Genomic DNA, 19,612 nt, shown 5'->3' with positions numbered 1-19,612 from the left:
TCATATACAATTCTAATACTTTAATTCAAAAATTATTTTTGAGGGCTTCATGTTAAGAATCACAAAAGCACTTATTTTGACAACAGGAATTCAAAGTTTCTTATAACATTTTTTCCTATTTTCTTCATTGTTATTATTATTTTTAATTAAGTGCCTCCAAAATGTGCTAGTTATGTAAAGAACAAATCAAAAGGTACTCCATTTTTGGTCCAAATTAACAACATGAAATATTCATCAGCATCTCCTTTTACATCACATGTATCAGCCCTAACTAATGACCTGTTCTGGTTTTATATCCAATATTTCCCCCCTTTTTTTGGTTTACCTTTAGCACGTTGACTGCCGTAATGTTAAAAAATTTTGCGATCCCAGGCCAACTTTTTTGTTTTACAATTTGCTGAAAGCAACATAAAATAATCATATTTTACGATTTTTTATCCATTTCATGCAGATAAATAGATTTTTTTAAGTGCAAATCACGTGTGCACAGTGTGGCCTGAGAAGAATTTTTTTTACTGACGTTAGCGGTGTACACGTGATTTGCACTTCACACACAAACTTGCATATCTATGACGCTTATGAACAGTTATGCGTTCAGTGTTTTGTCCGGTGGAATGAATTTGTTATAGTGATAAATATTGTTATAAATTACCGTAATATGGGAGACTACGAAAAAGAGCAACGTCATTTAGAAGCCTTGATAAATGAAGTTCTATCTGATGACGAACTATACGAATATTCGTCAGAAAGTTACAACGGAAGTGATCTTAGTTCTGTGTCTTCAGATTCTGATTCTCTCATTGCTAGAAAGAGAATAAAAGTATCTACAACTGGTAATACCGAAGTTTTCGCTGCTAGTACATCTCAGTTTACTGCTGCTCATTCTGTAGAACAAACAATTGATGATGTTATAATCGATCTGCATTTGACTACAATGGAATGAAATTACAGGTGATAATCTAAAACATTTTCATTTGGAAAAAATTATTCCAAATAAAAATTTTGTTTTATTTGGAATAAAACAAAATTTTATTGAAGAAATGCATGATAAACAGCCTGTAGACTTCTTTTTTATGTTTGTTGATGAAGGACTGCTGGACCTAATGGTGCAAGAAACTAACAGATACACTCTTCAAAAACTCAGTAAGACAATTTTAACAAAAGCAAGGATAAGAAAGTGGAAAAACACAAATCCCAATGAAATGAAAATTTTTGGGTCTGCAAATTTGGTTCAGTTTAGTGCAGATGCCAAAATTAGAGTGTTATTGGTCAAACAATATCCTCTATTCTACAGAAATCAAACAAGTTATGTCAAGGAATCGGTTCGATCTTCTTCTCAGTAACTGGCACTTCACAGACAATGAGGGTGGAAATACTTCTGAAAGACTTTATAAAATTACACCTCTCATAAATCATATAAGAAAAAATTTCCAGAAAATAATGATGCCTTCGAGTAATATTTGCGTTGATGAAACTTTAATTCCTTTCCGAGGTCGTCTTGCCTTTCGTCAGTACATCAAGAATAAAAGACACAAATTTGGCACAATCATCATCAAATTCCTGCCATGTACCCTCAAGGGGTGTACAGGATATGATAGTGCTACATGAAAAACATTACATCATTACTAACTTCCTATCTACAATTTTCCTCCAAATCAGTCTGTTACTTGTCAAGACTCCAACATTATCAGATCTTATATTTCTATCGTCTAAGGCACTTTGTACCTTAAATTTGGCATAAAACTATTCAATAAATTGTGTATTGAAGATGGATATACATATGATTTCAAGATATACTGTGGTACAGAAAAGACCAATACTACTAATAGTGTTCCAACTTCAATTGTTATGGGACTTTGTGAGAATCTACTTGACAATGGACACACAATATTTGTAGATAATTATTATACCAGTATTGAATTAGAGCACAAACCTTTGAATAGACAAACACACCTTGTAGGCACTTTGAGAAAAAATCGAAAGGGAATTCCACAGGATGTTACCCAAAAGAAATTGAAAAAGGGTGAAATAACTGGTAAAGAAAGTGACACAGGGGTGGTGGTAATAAAATGGTGCGATAAACGTGAAGTGCTTACGTTATCAACAAAACACACAAACAAAATGAAATCCCTTACAGCAAGAAATGGTAATGAAGTGCAAAAGCCGGAAGCTATTATGGACTAAAACAAAAGTTTTATTGATCTATCCGATCAGGTAAAAGCCTATGCTTCTTCATTTGGAATTGAAAATCCAAACCATAGGATCCATTGGGAAAAGGCTAAACTTTTACATAGATCTTTATTTAAACATGAACGTTTATACAAAGAAAGTTCTGAAGCCCTACTACACAGACCAAACCTAAACCGCAACGACGTTCTTACTATTCCTAAAGTATGGGAAATTATCATACAAAACTGTGTTAAATAATTAACGTTTTTTTTTTTTTTTGTACTACTTTAGCACGTTATGCACGTTTTCATGAGATTCTATTGTAATCATGCGCCCTAACTGTATGTTATTCCTAATTTTTGTTTAAATACTGTACTGATGATGTCCTAAGATACTTAGGTTTCGTTATTTAAAAAAAAAAAAAAAAAAAAAAAAAACCCTATGCTTCTTGTCTTCGAAGAAGTGTGAAATGGTACAGAAAACTCGCAGTTGAAATTCTTTTAGGTTCTACTGTGGTGAACGCTTTTATAGTATACAAGCGAGTTACTGATAAAAACATTAGCATCACAGAATTTAGAGAAAAAAGTAATCGCAAAAGAGTCATTAGGAATTACACCAAAAGGAAAATAATGTCACTTCGACTTCAGATAAGGAAAAACATATTTTAGAAGAGGTTGGTACCAGCAATAGGAGAAGATGTACATCTTGCTACAAAAAGTTAACCGAAGAACATAATAGAAAATATGCAACATCTAAAGGCGACACAAACACGATGGAAATGTGTTTGGTGCGAAAAATTTTACTGTGGTCACTGTTTTACTATTGTGCATAACTGTAGCTTGTAATTGTTTAGTAATAATTTCACCTAATTATTTTTTTCATATCTATTTGTCTATTGTTTGTCTTTTTTTGTTCATTTTTTAGAAGAAAATTTATGATTTGACACATTTCTAATGACATATATTATAAATAAATATTTAGCACCATTGTTATTGTTTTATTCAACATTAGAAATTGGTCTAAATCAGGTAAAAATAAAACCCCTATAATAGGCCACCTGTTGTACATGTAGTTGAAATTCTACTGCACTAACTATATAAACCTGTTTACCAGGCCCCACATTTCCATTACCCATAAGCATTTCATTTAGATATGAATCACGGGTGAACTACGCGGCCTGAAAGAAAAATCTTTATGCGAATCAAATATGATTCATGCAACGCATCGAAAAAATGTAGTGTGAATCTTATTTGATTCATACGGCAGTCAACGTGTTAAGTAAATTTTTTATACTTATTTTTGTTGGTAGTGATTTGGGTAACATTACTCACATGATAAATTCATCTTTTAAAATTTTGTCTGTTTTAATCTAGTTTAGTGTATCTAACTGTTTCAAAAAATTCCAACATAGTAGTTCTTGTTTTAATCATATGGACAAACAATGTGAAGTCAACTCAATATACAAGTAGACTGACCATGAAGTTACTAATCCTTATGCTTAGATATAGGATTAAAACAAGAATATACTTTCTTGTTAAGTATAATAATACAAAATATAGGGATGTTAACAAACTTAGAGTAGTATGTGGTTGCAAGAAATCCTGATAGTATTAGGAGCAAGGAAACATGGATACTAATTGCTTTACAAAAAGCATTAATTAGGTTTCAAACAAGTTACTTGGCTGTAACAGATCACTGAGGCTAACAAACAACGGAAAATATCAAAATTCTATAGCTTGTAAAATTGCATGCATAAAATTCATTTACTTAAAAGTAAACTGTGCATAGATGCAAAAATCCATCACAGTTTGCACGAGTTCAATTGACTGTATTGTCTGGATAATAGACATTAAACAAATATGCCTGGGGTAGTGTTTAAGGATCAAAGCTGTATAACTGGGAGGAGACCCCCCACCCCCCATGTAGCCTTCAAAGAATGCAGAGAACCGACCAGTGTTTCTGATCTATTGTCCAATTCTCACCTTTTCATGGTACCCCATGTTTAGGTACCAACTTGGATACCGAACAAACAAGAATGGGATAGAATTTGGGATTCAGCTGACCAAATTGTAAAAACAATTTGGCTTAAAACAATGTGAAATGATGGTATACCATGACAGAATATAATGCCTACTGGGGCATCACCCGGTTAGGTATCTACCGGGATGCTGATCAAATGAGGATGGACTGGCAATTTGGAATTTAGCTGACCAAAAATTGCATTCTTATTAACTTAAACCACAACGTACAATGATGGTTCAACATGACAAAATTTCCATGCTTGGTTAAACAATGTCCCCATTGTTTATCAGGGAACCAGGGTGAAAACAGCGAAAGTCAGCTACTGGAACAAATCACAGAACATGTCTTAACTCAACAGCAGAGTTCAAGATTGGTACTATCAACGTAAGAAGAATCAATGGAAAAGAAAGGGATAAGTACCAGATTGACATAATAGGCGTAACTTAAACAAAGAAGACAAAAACAGGTGAGATCTTTCTAAGCAACAAATAAAATGTTATATTCAGGCAATAACAATCAGGGAAAAGAGGAGGTAGTTATAATATTCAATGCTAAATATGAGGATAAACTTGGATGGCAAGCAATATCAAATAGTGATATGGGCAAATATCAGCATGGGGAAACTGGACATAGACTTATCTATGCTTATGGTCCCATAAAATGTTCTACCAAGGAAGAAATTGAAGAATTTTAAGGAAGAATGACAAGGCATTCGAGAGGGAAGCTGGCACAATGAAAAGAAAAAGTTAGCCCTTGTTGGAGATCTAAACAAGAGTAAGAAATGATTACCAGACATACAGAAATGTTTGGGGAAAAATTGGAGAAAAGCACAAAGCTAATAATAATGGTAAATGCCTGTTGGATTTCTGTTCAGGATATGGATTAGTTATTCTCAACACCTTGTTCTAACATAAAACTGTGCACAAATTCACATGCAAAGAAGATACAGGATTATGTTAAAGTTGACCGTGATGTTTTCCCACTGGTTCAGGACAGTATACAGGATTTGAAATAGGAAGTGATCACATCTAGTTTTGAGCAGGATAAAATTAAATTTCATATTGAAAAGTGTTTAAGAAAGTTTTAAAATGAATCAAAGTTGAGTAGCTTTCAGAAGTGAAATGTAAACTCAAATACGCAAACATCATTGAAGACAAAAATTAGTTTGAAAACAAGAACCAAACCTTGGAAATTCAATGGTAAACCCCAAAAAACATTGTTTCAGCCAGGAAGGCATGTGGTGAGGTTGTTAATTTTTATGGTCATCGTCTGCACCATTTAATATTCTATTTATTTATTCTTGTATCTTAAGTTCAACTGCGCCTTATGCATGTTGCCCTCTCAACACCTTACGTTTTTGCTAACTATGCTACTTTACTCTTAATCAGCTTAACACACACATCTCATTGTATGTTAAGCAGTGGAACAATATTCCACTGAAACAGACTAAGTTATCAGCCTATCAACGACATACACTTTACCAATTCTTGCACTAATCAATTAGAAAAGTTTATTTTTGATTAACGACTGCACCATTCTAATTGAGCTAATGTAGTTTGAGAATTAAGGTAAGGAATACAGGCAAGATCAAAGTTAATACACAATATCTATCCTATAGCAAGTTGTGGCAATTCTCAATCTATAGTGCACGCAGGTTTGCTCGTTTTTTTTGAGCTAGTGCAATGCCAAGTGATCTGGCAAGGTAGTTAAACACATTTTATTTTAAGCTAGTAAGAAAGTACAATATACACATCTAAGAGGAGAAGTATCTCTCAGCCTATTCAAGTGCTCAGTAGGTACAACATACAATTGAGTATCTTTACACATAACAATTACTTATCCCATCACAATGCTAACCTATCTATAATAAGCATGTAGCTATTCGCTGAGTTACATCTTAACTTAATTCCTTCCATTATATGTAAAATTTTACAATCAATTTACCCTTTTATACCATGACTCATTATTTGACATTCCACTAACAAATACTTGTAAGAACCCTCATTACACAAACTTATTCCAATTGTACCTTTCCAAAACATTAAGAAAATGTGCTTACTTACAGTACCTTTCACATACACAGTTTAGAAATTGAACAAAACTTCATATACGTCTTCTTCACTGATTACAATCATTGCTTTGATGTTGTGGCGGATCTAGCTCTGGGAATTGCTGGACAAGGTCTGAGCGATTCTTCAGTCAGTACTGTTGCTGCGATTTCCCATTGGTAACTGGAAAGGAACTGCCGAAGTCTGTTATGACCATGGGTAGTACCACTCTCCTAGCATGTCCATACATTCAAAACACGAGCTCCATCAATAACGGCCTCACCTCCACACACACACCTGGAACTCTGTCCTCTGAGAAAGGAAGAAACTTAGAGCCTAAAATCGACAACCTTGCTGGTTTGCCTCAATCCGCTTTTATATCTCTTCTAATCCTTTACTACATTATAGTTTCCAGGATTACCCACCAACATGATGACATCACTTCAGCTCTCTCCACTTGCATGTCTTTATCGTGGGTGCATATTTTTATGTTCGCAAGACACTTAGCCTTGCCTAGACATCGTTCTAATCTCTGTTAATCCCCTCTTTTCAGTTTTACATACAACTCAAGGAAATGATTTTATGCAAGATAAATGTAATTAAATAGATTACATTTATTTAATTGCCACAAATATTCTATTTTATATATGTCTGGAAATATTTGTAAAATCAAACTCAATGAGTTGGTTAATTTAACGAATTGTGAGAGATATTACAAGGTTGTCTGCAAGGATAGAAAAATCAATACTCCATGGTGGACTCAGGAAGTTAAAGAGGATATCAAGAAAAAAAAGGAAGTATATGAAAAGTTTCTGACAAGTAAGCAAGCTTCTGCTCTTAGAGAATACAGAAAAATTTTAAAAAGCAAAGCACTGTGTAAACCTAGCTAAACAAAAGCCATAGGATGACATTGGTAAGAAATTGGAAAATAAATATCAGGAAGGTGGCAAATATTCTGGCAGCTATTAAAAAAGAAGTACTATAAGGTAGCTGTAGATGAAGGCGATAAGAAAACTGAAGATAAAGGTATCAGCATGTTGGTAGAAAACTCCGAACAGGAATATATATCCATACTTGAAATACAAAGTCATCAAAACTTGAAATGTGGAAAGACAGCTGGATTAGATGAAATGTGGCCAGAAATGCTCAAATATGGTGGTACTGCAGTCCCGCCTTATCTGCTGTTTCGATATCCAGAGTCAACCCCGATATGAAAATATTAAAAAGGAAAATTCCAGAAATAAACAATTTATAATTACATTGGCAAAGTGGATGTTAGATCGAACATTTCAAAGCCAAAAGTTTCTTGAAACTATGAAAGTTTAAGTTGACCTGAAAACTTATTGAGAATACAATCATCATTGCTGAGATGCCTTAGCTATTTAAGTCAAGTAGTGCCAGCTAAGGCAACTCAGGGATGCCGAGGATTACATTCTCATAAGCGCTCAAGTCAACCCACAAAACCTTTTTAGTTTCTAAACATTTGGCTTTGAAATAAGGTTGGATCTAATATCCACTTTGCCTAATTTTACATCACGAAAAAGGAAGCTGTATAGCTCTTTTAGAAATAGACAAATGTTCTGGCTATGGCTGAGGAAGATCCTTCAGCTCCTCACATCATCGACGTGAATCGAACCTAAGACACTCCTTCCCCAGGCATATGGTTGCGAAGTGCGCAGCCACTAGGCTAACCACGCAGACTTTTTAAAAGTTTATTAAGTAAAGTAACACTTACTTTACTTAATAATGGCCCCAAACGAAACTGGAAAGTATGACAAGCTTAGGAGTTTGATTGGTTCAGTGCCATGGCATGTACAACTGCAAGGACTAGAAGTTGATAGTGCATGAGAGGTAGTTAAGAAGTGCTTGCATGAAGCAATGGCTGACTGTATACCTAGAGTCCGAATAATAAATCAAGTAGGGGTTAAATGGATGAATAACACCATTAAGCTTGAGCTGCAAAAAAAGGAACAACTATGGAGGGAATTTAAGGAGAAAGGTGGCTGGCAGGCACATGAACGGTATAAAGCACAGGCCAGAAGGGTGACGAGTGTGGTAAGAAAAGCAAAAAAGGATTACGAAAGAACATTGGCCATGCAGGCTAAAGAGAATCCTAAACAGTTTTTTAGATATGTAGCAAGTGAAAGGAAAAATGTACATGGCAGAATGATTTTAAAGAATGCCGATGGTAGGGAGGTAACTGAATCAGTTGAGATAGTTGAGTTACTCAGTGAGCACTTTGCAAGAATATATCATCCACGTGGTGACATTGCAGAAACGAATAAACCAGTAGATTATACGGGAATTGTGGTGAATGAAGTGGAGGTGAGTAGTCTATTGCATAACCTCAATGTCAATACATCTGTGGGATTGGATGGTATACCAGCTCGTGTTGTACGAGAAGCAGCTAAAGAATTGTCAGTACCCTTGACCATTTTGTTAATCTGAGTCTCGACTCGGGGTTAGCCCCGAGCGGGTGGAAAGAGGGGAAAATAGTTCCGCTGCATAAAGGTGGTTCCAAGACTGCTGTTGTAAATTACCGACCGATTAGCATATCAGGAATCATTGTCAAAGTCTTAGAGAAATTAGTCAAGAAAAGAATATAGGATTGGATAGATGAAAATGGGATATTGTATGGGGGACAATATGGTTTTGTGAAGGGTAGATCATGCCTCAGTAACTTGCTCACGTTTTATAACACAGTGACGGCTGATCTGGATAGGGGTAATGGGTTTACAGTGATACTACTGGACCGTTCCAAGGCCTTTGATAGGATACCACATGGAACCGTAATCAGTAAACTGGAGCAGATGGGGATAGATATAGGGTTGGTGAGATGGATAGGAGGGTAGTTGAAGGAGAGATACCAGAGAGTGGTTTATTCAGGAGTGGAGTCTAAAAGACGTCTTGTGACTAGTGGAGTGCTGCAGGGCTCTGTTCTTGGACCACTGCTTTTCAATTTGTTCATCAATGATATTGGAAAGGATTTGAGAGGAGGTGTTCACTTGTTTGCTGATGATGCAAAGTTGGGTAGAGCAATTGTGAGTGCACAGGATGTCAAAATTTTACAGGATGATTTGGATGACTGGGCTAGGAAAAATGGATGTCAATTTAATGTGGCAAAGTGTAAGGTTATGCACTTTGGGGTGAAAAGAATAGCAGCAGTATATCGCATTGGTGGAACCGTACTGCAGGAGATTGATGAGGCCAGGGATTTGGGAGTTGAAGTTTAGGGGGCACATTGCAAAAGTGACTAAAACAGCTCACCAAATCACTTTAACATGCAGAGACAAACAAGTTGTTGTTCCTCTGTATCGAGCCTTGATAGGACCCCATCTGGACTTCTGTGCCCAGTTATGGGCACCAGGGTTTCTTCGTGATGGGGAGAAAGTGGAGAGGGTCCAGAGACGAGTGACCAAGATGATAGCAGGTCTGTGGAATGAACCTTATGAGAATAGGTTGAAGATTTGTGGGTTGCAGAAATTGGACGATAGGCAAAGGAGAGGTGATATGATTGCGACATTCAAATTACTGAAGGGTTTTTATAAGATTGATCCAGAAGATATTTTTGAAAATATGACTGGTGGTGGGAGGACTAGGGCCCCCCCCTGATACCCCTGATTTGCTTAGCCAATAAATTATATTTAAGAAGTGATTTTAGGAAAACTTTATGACACAAGTATTGAAATTTTATTAATGTATAGTGAAAGTGCTTATTATATACAACTGCTAAGATTAGCAGTTATATATAATGTATAGCTAACCAAAAGGTTAGTCTGCTTGTCCAGATCGTTGTCTAGACCCTTTCAAATTATAATGTGATTATAACCTCAACAGTTACAATGGTTAGCTGAACTCTTAATACTTGACCCACATGATATTACTTACCTGCAGATTCTTTTTCCTGTGAAAAACAATAGATTTTGCTTTGACTTTTCTGTCTTTAATATCGACTTTGTTACCACAGAGAACTATAGGGATATTTTCACACACTCTCACTAGGTCTCTATGCCAGTTTGGGACATTTTTGTATGTTACACGTGATGTAACATCAAACATGATGATTGCACACTGACCTAGATATGAAGAATAAAACAAATTTCAAGTATGAAAACTGGAAAAGAAACAAGTAGAATACTCTTAAAATATTTGACAAAAATATATGGTACCAGCACTGAATACTTCTTATAAGAATAGGTCATTCAGCAAGATTGTTCAATGTCTTAATAAATAAAAAAAAATTTTAATTTTTCAAAAACATTTAACAATTAAACTCAGAATTTCCTGTGATCAGACATGATTTGCCCATTAGATGGTCACTTCAGACAATGATCATCTGAATTGGCCTTTGTAGATATAAGTAAAAAAAACGACATGGATAACTGGATCTATTCATTTTGTTTGACACAATTTTCTCTGCATTCCAAATTAAAATGGTGAATGTAAAATTTGAATTTTTCAAAATTCCGTGTAGCTCCCAAATTTTTGACACATACAAGTAACAGCTAAACTTAGTGGATAAGATACTCCAATATAACCAACCCACAAAGGCTGATATATCAAAGAAGTTAAAATTACTGATTAAAATTTGCTTTGAAAAATGACTATTCCTGAAAACGAGAGACAATTACCATACTATGCATAACTTCAAAATTGAGCTACTTCAAGAAAATGATATATAACTTAATGGGACCAAAACTGCATAAGACTGAAAATAATGCAGAAAGTTGCATGAAGCAACATTAAAATAGCAAGAATATGAGTAATAAAACATTACATTTTTAAAAATTTTAAATATAAAATAACAAGACTAAGAAACTAAAAAATATCTGGCATACTTTTTTTTTTTAAAAAAAATATGTTTTTTGTTTGATGCTTTATAGACACAAATATGAGAATTTAAATATCTTAAGTTTGACATATTTCTTTGGAATGAGAAAACAAGATTTTAGGCAAAATGTGACAACATATTGCATGAAGGAAGAGAGATGTCTTTAAAGGATGCAATTTTAATTTAAGGCAGAGATTGATGACAAACATTTGTGGTCATTAATGTATTATGTTAACATGACCAATCTCTTCATGAAATAGGAATGGCAGGATGAGAAGTACTAGCATTTCCCAATATTTGTGGGCATACAACAGTGTTATATTGATACAATGATCAGATCTTGTTGAAGTCATTAAAAAGCTGATATATTTTTCTTTCTCACATACATACGATAAATTGTAATCTGTGCTAAAAAGTCTTAAAAAAAATTAAGTGACTGAATCAAGTGCAATGAAACAGCCACATATCAGATATTTTTATTACACTTAGTTGCTTCAAGTCTGTTCGTTAACAGAATTACCCCCTTATCAGGTGGCTTGTTAATTAAATGAAAACAAAAAGGTCATTACCACTAGCCAACAAACTTTTCTACTGTTGAAGTTGTTTTTCATTTTTACTTTAAATAGGATCACATTTGATAACTTAAGATAAAAATTACTATTAATTTTTTTAATTAAAGTGATTAATATTTTCACTTTAGTTTCAAAATGAAAATAAATCAACCCAAATTTTAGAAATGGTTCAAGAAATGTAAAAATGAAGAGGCGACTAAGTGCTATTGCCCAAAGCAAATTTCACATAAAGAATCTAACACTGGGGGGTCTGATGATGCATTTAAAACATATGTAAGAATCACATTTTAAAAGAAGAGCTGAAGGAAATATGAAACCTTCAAGTAATGCAAAAAAGAATTGGCTTCTGAAGATAGTTTATATAAAACAACTGCAAAAAGTTTTTTCTATACACAAATCAGAATTAAAGCAGTATTAATGAAATAATCAGATATCTTAAACTTAGCTTTGAGCTTCTATGAAGATAAAAAAAAAGAACAAGTATCAAAATTTAAAGAATTAACAGAATTGAATCAGTTTTAGTCTCAATTCAGATGAATGGACCAGTATCAGAAATAAGAGATATCTGAGTATTGTTGTTCAATTCAGATGACACAAAACTAGCTTCGGATTAGTTCATATACTCAGAAAAAAGTTCAATTGATATTCAAAATATTGTTGACTCATGAATACAAAAATTGGGAACAAGTTTGAAAGAACATATTATTATTACGTGACACCTCCAAGGACTCATCGAGGGAGGGTACCTACTCTACAGCTCTCTGTCTCTACCAACTACACCAATGCCATCTTCCACCACCACTAGTATTTTCACAGACAACTACAAACACCCATGCCCACGGCGGGATTCAAACCCGCAGCCTTTTGGCTGGAGAGTGGATACGCTGACCACTCGGCCAACCAGGCCAGCAAAATATTGGAGATATGACAGGGCGAGAGTGATGCCAGAATTTAGATGAGAAAGCTTTGAAAATCTACTCTGCCTAAATTATGCCATTTATTTAGCAGTTATCGACAAGTATACTTGAAAATAATATTCATGAGCAAAATTTTATAGTCCTGGAAATGGAAATCACAACATGGAAACAAAATGTCTAGAGTCCAGGAAACAGAAAAATAGCCAAGACTGAGAAACCTTAACTGTAACCTTCAATTACACAATTTAATAGTTATTCATTTTAAACGAAACTTCTAGAATTTTAGTCTCTTGCTTCCTACACAACTTTCATTCTTTCTAGAAGAAAAATAAAACCTGCTTTCAGGATAACAGCAACACTGTCATATTCTTCTTCCATCGTAAAATTACACAACAGTGAAGGAAATGAATCTTTTCATCCAAAACACTTCAATAACTTAACTCTTTCTATACGAAAGCAACAGCAAGCTCCACTTAAGAAACTATTAAAACCTAATCAAAACAGTTTTATCACTTAGAATGGATTCAATTTTTATATGAACTCAAAATACATAAACCATGTCAACAGCTTTAAGTCACCCATCAGTTTGAGAATCCGAAAGAAAGGATTCTCAAAGGGAGGGTACCTACTCTAACTTCAGGTACTAGGCCCACTTCTATATGAAAAGGAGAGAAATAAAGTTAGTTTCAGTTTTAATTGAATAAATCCTATATAGATTAATGACTACAATGAACTTTACTTCTCCTTTAAAAGGGATTTCCTCTATGTTTTCCATTTCTAAAATTTCTGCTCAGTATTCATGTATCAAAGACATACTCCACAATTCTCCTCTGCTATGCACCTTTTCACCATATTTTTCCTTCCAAACAGCTCAATACTTAGCTACATCGTTAACATTTTTTCACTTCTGCATATACTTGAAAATAGAGAAGAGCAACTTCTGCTCGAATCCACCAACATTATGGGTTTCAGCACTGTGCCTGGCAACAATGATAAAGCTCAATTTCTCAGTGCAGGAAAGTTAATTATAATTTGGTAAACAAACAAAATTTATAACATTTCCTCATTTCTTGATATTTTATGCAATGAGGCAAGTTTAATTATTCCCACAATGTAAATTACAATGGTGACCAACTTCGAGTGAAGTCTTTGGCTAGACAAACATTTCAAAATATGGAAGATAATAATACAAAATTATAATTACACACTAGTAACTAATTAAAATATATATATTTAAGAATGACTTCCAGTGGCCAAAAATAACACAGCACATCAAAATGTCTTGCTTGCACTATACAATAAAAAAAAAATCTTTAAATGAGCCACTACTTTACAACATAATACTGTACTATTTGCTTAAGTTGAAATTCAATTCATTTTTTAATTTGTGGGATATATGTCCAATCCTCACCTTCTCGTGGTGCACCCTGTTGGGTATCTACTTTGATACTGAACGAACGAGGATGGGCTGGCAATTTGGGATTTAGCCGACCAAATTGTATTCTTATTGGTTAAACCAAAATAAAAAATGATGGTACAACATGACAAAATTTCATGCCGGCTGGGGCGTCGCCCGGTTAAACAAGGCCCCCGTTGTTTTCGCCAGGGAACCAGGGCGAACAGCGAAAAGTCAGCTACTGGAACAAATCTGAAAACAAACCCCAACTCAACATCACCAGAGTTAAAGATCGGTACTATCAACGTAAGAAGCCTGAATGGCAAAGAAATGGAGCTAGCTGAGGAATTAGATAAGTACCAGATCGACATAATAGGGGTGACTGAAACAAAAAAGACCAAAACTGGTGAGATCTTTCTGAGCAATAAACACAAAATGTTATATTCAGGCAATGACAATCAAGGAAAAGAAGGAGTAGCCATAGTATTCAACACAAAATACGAGGCTAATCTTCTTGAATGGCAGTCAGTCTCAAGTAGAGTAATGTGGGCAAATATGAGAATGGGGAACTGGACAATGAGACTTATTTGTGCCTATGATCCAACAGAAGGTTCTACTAAGGTAGAAGTGGAGGAATTTTTTGAGGCTTTAGAAAAAGCAACTGACACAATGAAAAAGGAAAAGTTGGTCCTTGTTGGGGATCTAAATAGTAGAGTAGGAAATGATTGTGAGATATACAAAAATATTTTGGGAAAATTTGGAGGAAAGAGCAAAGCTAATAATAATGGCAAATATCTGTTGGATTTCTGCTCAGGACATGGACTGGTTATTACTAACACCATGTTCCAACATAAAAATGTGCACAAATTCACATGGAGAGAAGAGGCTAGGAATAAGAAAAGTCTCATTGACTATGTTATTGTTGATAGTGATGTTTTCTCCCTGGTGCAGGACACCAGAGTGTACAGAGGATTTGAAATTGGAAGTGATCACTATTTAGTCTTGAGCAGGATAAAATTGAATTTCATATTGAAAAGAATAACATGTAAGAAAGTTTTAAAGCGAATAAAAGTTGAGCAGCTCTCAGATGTGAACTGTAGACTAAAATACAGAAAGATTATTGAAAAGAAAATGAAAGAGTTTGAGGACAGGAATCAAACCTTGGAGATTCAGTGGCAAACTCTGAAGGAAACATTGATTGATTCTGCCAGAGAGGCATGTGGTGAGGTTGTGTGCAAGGATAAAAAAATTAGAACTCCCTGGTGGACACAGGAAGTTAAAGAGGCAGTCAAGGAAAAGAAGAAAGCATATCAAAAGTTCCTGGCAAATAAGTCAGCTTTTACTCTTACAGAATACAGAGACAAATGTAAGAAAGCTAAACAGTGTGTAAAACTAGCTAAACAAAAGTCATAGGAGGACTTTGGCAAGAATATAGAAAATAAATATCAAGAAGGTGGCAAAATATTCTGGAGGTTGTTGAAGAAGCTTAGGAATGGAGGAAAGAGTGCTGTAAAAGGAATTAGAGATGATAAAGGTGAGATGAAAACAGGAGAAAAAGATATCCTTGAAGTATGGAGTAATTACTTTGAAAAACTGCTAAATGAAACAAGCAGTGATGACAGCACAGTGATAAAAAACACTGACCAGGCATGCAGTCAGGAATACATATCCATACTTGAAGTAGAAAAAGCCATCAAAGGCTTGAAATGTGGAAAGGCAGCAGGAGTAGATGATATTTGACCAGAAATGCTGAAGTATGGTGGTATAAGAGTCTTACAGTGGCTGCACTGCATAGTTCAGAAAGCCTGGACAGAGGGACGAATTCCCGATGATTGGAGTAGAGCTCTCATAGTACCCATATATAAAAAGGGAAATAAAACTGAATGTGAGAATTACAGAGGTATTTCCCTACTGAGTGTTCCTGGCAAGATCTATGCAAGTATACTTGAGAAACGGTTGAGAAGAATTGTGGAAGAAGAGCTTGGTGAAGAACAAGCTGGATTCAGGCCAAATAGAGGCTGTCAGGATCAGATCTTCACTTTATGACAAATAGTCGAGAAAGCATGGGAATATAACAAAGATCTGTATTTAAGTTTTGTCGATTTGGAAAAGGCATATGACAAGGTGCCAAGAGAGAAGCTATTCAATACGCTGCAGTTATATGGTGTCAATGGGGCATTATATCAAGCAATACTTAGTCTTTATTTGAGTTGTGAGTCAGCAGTTAGAATTGAAGGAAGTACAGGAAGATGGTTTAATGTTAAATCTGGTGTGAGACAAGGATGTACATTATCCCCTCTGTTATTCATTATCTATATGGATCACATTATGAAGGAATGTGGTATTAAACCTGATATCAAAATTGGAGATGTTAATGTCAGCTCTTTGCTTTATGCGGATGACGTTATACTTCTAAATAAATCCGCTACAAGTCTGCAAGATTCTCTGACTAAATTGAATAGCTGTTGTAATAAATATGGTATGAAGGTCAGCAATAAAAAGACAAAGACAATGAAAATAGGCAGAATCATTGAAAACGTCAACTGTGTTGTGAATGGAGAACCTGTGGAACAAGTAAAACATTTCAGCTACTTAGGCACAATTTTTACTGAAGATGGTAAACTAAATATAGAAATAGACAACAGAATCAGCAAAGCTGGTATCGAGGGAAGTCAATTGAATAAATTCATATGGAATAAGAAAGAAATTAGTCGGAACACTAAATTAGCTGTATACAAGACTGTGTTCAAACCAGTTTTAACTTATGGATCTGAGAGCTGGGTCAGAAGTAAAACACTTGACCAAAGACTAGAGACCGCAGATATGAGAGTCCTGAGAAAGATTAGAGGCGTGAACAGATGGCATCAATGGCAATATCATATTAAAAATGAGGATATTAGGAAAGAACTTGACATTGTCAGCATCCAGGAATGCGTTAGCAGAGCTAATCTCAGATGGTATGGTCACTTAAATAGAATGGGAGAGGAAAGATTAGCAAAACAAGTGTTCTCTGCCAAGTTGGCAGGAAAACGACCCAGAGGAAGACCAAGATATAGGTGGATTGATACGGTACAAAGTGCCTTAGACGATAGAAATATAAGATCTGATAATGTTGGAGTCTTGACAAGTAACAGACTGATTTGGAGGAAAATTGTAGATAGGAAGTTAGTAATGTAATTTTTTCATGTAGTACTGTCATATCCTGTACACCCCTTGAGGGTACATGGCAGGAATTTGATGATGATGAATTTTAACACGTCTTAAATATCTTCAGGCTAGTTTAGATCACAAGATTATACAGAGGATTTGAAACTGAAGTAATTATTAGTTTTAACTAGGATAAAACTAGTTATAAAATAACAATAAGTAAAAAAATATTAATATTAAAATTGTGCATCGTTTATAGTTGAACTTTATATTATGAAAACATTCAAGAAAAAAATGTAATAGTTTGAAAACAAGAACCAAAACTTGGAGTCTTAATGGCAAACTCTAAAATAGAACACTGATTTAGCTAGGGAGATATGTAACTGAAAAAAAAAAAAAAAACTTATGTCCACTATGAGTTAAAAATGCAGTTAAACAAAGGAAGCAAACCCAAGTACCCTAATATAACAGAAGAAATAATAATAGAGAAAAATGTAATAGAGCTAAGCTCTGTATAAAAGGCTAAACAAAAGTCACAGGAAGACTAAGAATATAGAATATAAATATCAAGTTGGCAAAATATTTTGGAGGGTATTGTAAAAGCTTAAAAATGAAAGAAAAAGAGTACTGTAAAAATGAATCAAAGATTATAAAGGCAACATGAAAACTGAAGATAAAGATATTCTAGATGTCTGAAGTAATTATACTGAAACACTTAAATGAAGCAAGCAACAATAGAACAGTAGCAGAAAATATTCAAGAGGAATGCAAAACAGACTACTTATCAATATTTGAGATAGAAAAGCTATCAAACTCCTGAAATATGAAAAGGCAGCCAGAATTTATCAATATTTGATGAGAAATGATCCAATATGGAGGTATAAAACTTTTGCAGTAGTTACTGCATAATTCAGAAAGTCGAATTTCAGGTGACTAGAGTTGAACTCTCATAGCCTCTCTCTATAAAATGGCAAGTACAAATGAATGAGAAATCTAATTCTCAATGTTCAAAATAATAGTTATTCAAAGCATACTTCAGAAGAGGCTAAGAAAAATTATAGAAGAGAAATTTTAAGAAATAGCTGGGTTCAAGCTAAACAGTAGAAGTAAAAATCAGATTTCCACATTATCACACATAGTAGAGCATGGGATATAAGAAGGATTACCACTTCAGTTTTATAGATCTGGAAAAGGCATACAACAAGGCAGCCAAAGAAAAGCTTTTCAAAATAATACAACTCATCATCATCATGGTTAAATTCCTGATATAACATCATCAAATTCCTGACATGTACCCTCAAGGGGTGTACAGGATATGATAGTACTATATGAAAAATTTATATCATTACTAACTTCCTATCTACAATTTTCCACCAAATCAGTCTGTTACTTGTGAAGACTCCAACATTATCAGATCTTATATTTCTATCGTCCATTAATTGACCATTAAGCACCCCGATATATATATATATACCATCATATTCTGTACACCCTCAAGGGGTGTACAGAATATGATAGTACTATATGAAAAATTTACATCATTACTAACTTCCTATCTACAATATTCCTCCAAATCAGTCTTAAATGTCAAGACACCAATATTATCAGGTCTTATATTTGTCTTTTAAGGCAATTTTTACTATCCCTGCCAACCTAGCAGAGAACACTTCTTTTGCTAATCTTTCTTCTCCCATTAAGTACCATACATGTGAGATTAACTCTGCTAATGCATTCCTGGATGCATGAACAGATAACCAGGAATGCTAATGCATTCCTGGTCATTTGTTCATGCCCCCTAATCTTTCTCAGGACTCTCAAGTGTTTTACTTCTAACCCAGCTCTCAGATCCATAAGTTAGAATTGGTTTAAACACTGTCTTGTATACAGCTAATTTCTCTCTCTTATTCAATAAGAATTTATTCAGTTGATTTCATATCATACCAGCTTTGTTGATTCAGTTGTCTATATCGATATTTAACTTACCATCTTCACTAAAAATCGTGCCTAAGTAGCTGAAATGTTTTACTTGTTCTATAAGTTCTCCATTCACAATGCAGTTGATATTTTCAATGTTTCTGCCTATTTTCATTGTTTGTGTGTTTTTAATGCTGACATACATACCATATCTATTACAACAGTTATTCAATTTAATCATGGAATCTTGCAGACTTGTAGCGGATTTATTTAGAAGTATAACACATCCGCATAAAGCAACGATTAACACCTCCAATTCTGATATCAGGTTTAATACCACTTTACTTCTTAATGTGATCCATATAGATAATGAATAAGAGGGGATAATATACATCCTTGTCTGACACCAGATTTAATATTAAACCATCTTACTGTACTTCCTTCAATTCTAACTGCTGACTTACAACTCAAATAAAGACTAAGTATTGCTTGATATAATGCTCCATTAACACCATATAACTGTAGCATTTGGAATGGCTTCTCTCTTGGCACCTTGTCATATGCCATTTCCACATCTACAAAACTTAAATACAGAT

General features: G+C 34.5%; 1 protein-coding gene across 2 annotated transcripts in view; it reads right to left on the bottom strand.

The window, feature by feature from the left end:
- Positions 1-19,612, bottom strand: part of LOC150108864 (GTP-binding nuclear protein Ran) — an 87,295-nt gene that overhangs the window by 10,535 nt on the left and 57,148 nt on the right. For both annotated transcript variants that reach the window (XM_090403859.1, XM_090403850.1), the window contains exon 5: positions 10,128-10,315. In XM_090403859.1, coding sequence (XP_090259985.1) covers positions 10,128-10,315 — 188 coding nt within the window. The remainder of the gene's footprint in view (positions 1-10,127; positions 10,316-19,612) is intronic.

The sequence above is a fragment of the Typopeltis vanoorti genome, chromosome 2 (genome assembly GCF_054136105.1).
Source record: "Typopeltis vanoorti isolate ZY-2024b chromosome 2, IOZ_Tvanoo_1.0, whole genome shotgun sequence".
NCBI lineage: Eukaryota > Metazoa > Arthropoda > Arachnida > Uropygi > Thelyphonidae > Typopeltis > Typopeltis vanoorti.
The sequence above is the reverse complement of the archived record's forward strand: the minus strand, read 5'-3'. Positions and strand labels throughout refer to the sequence as shown.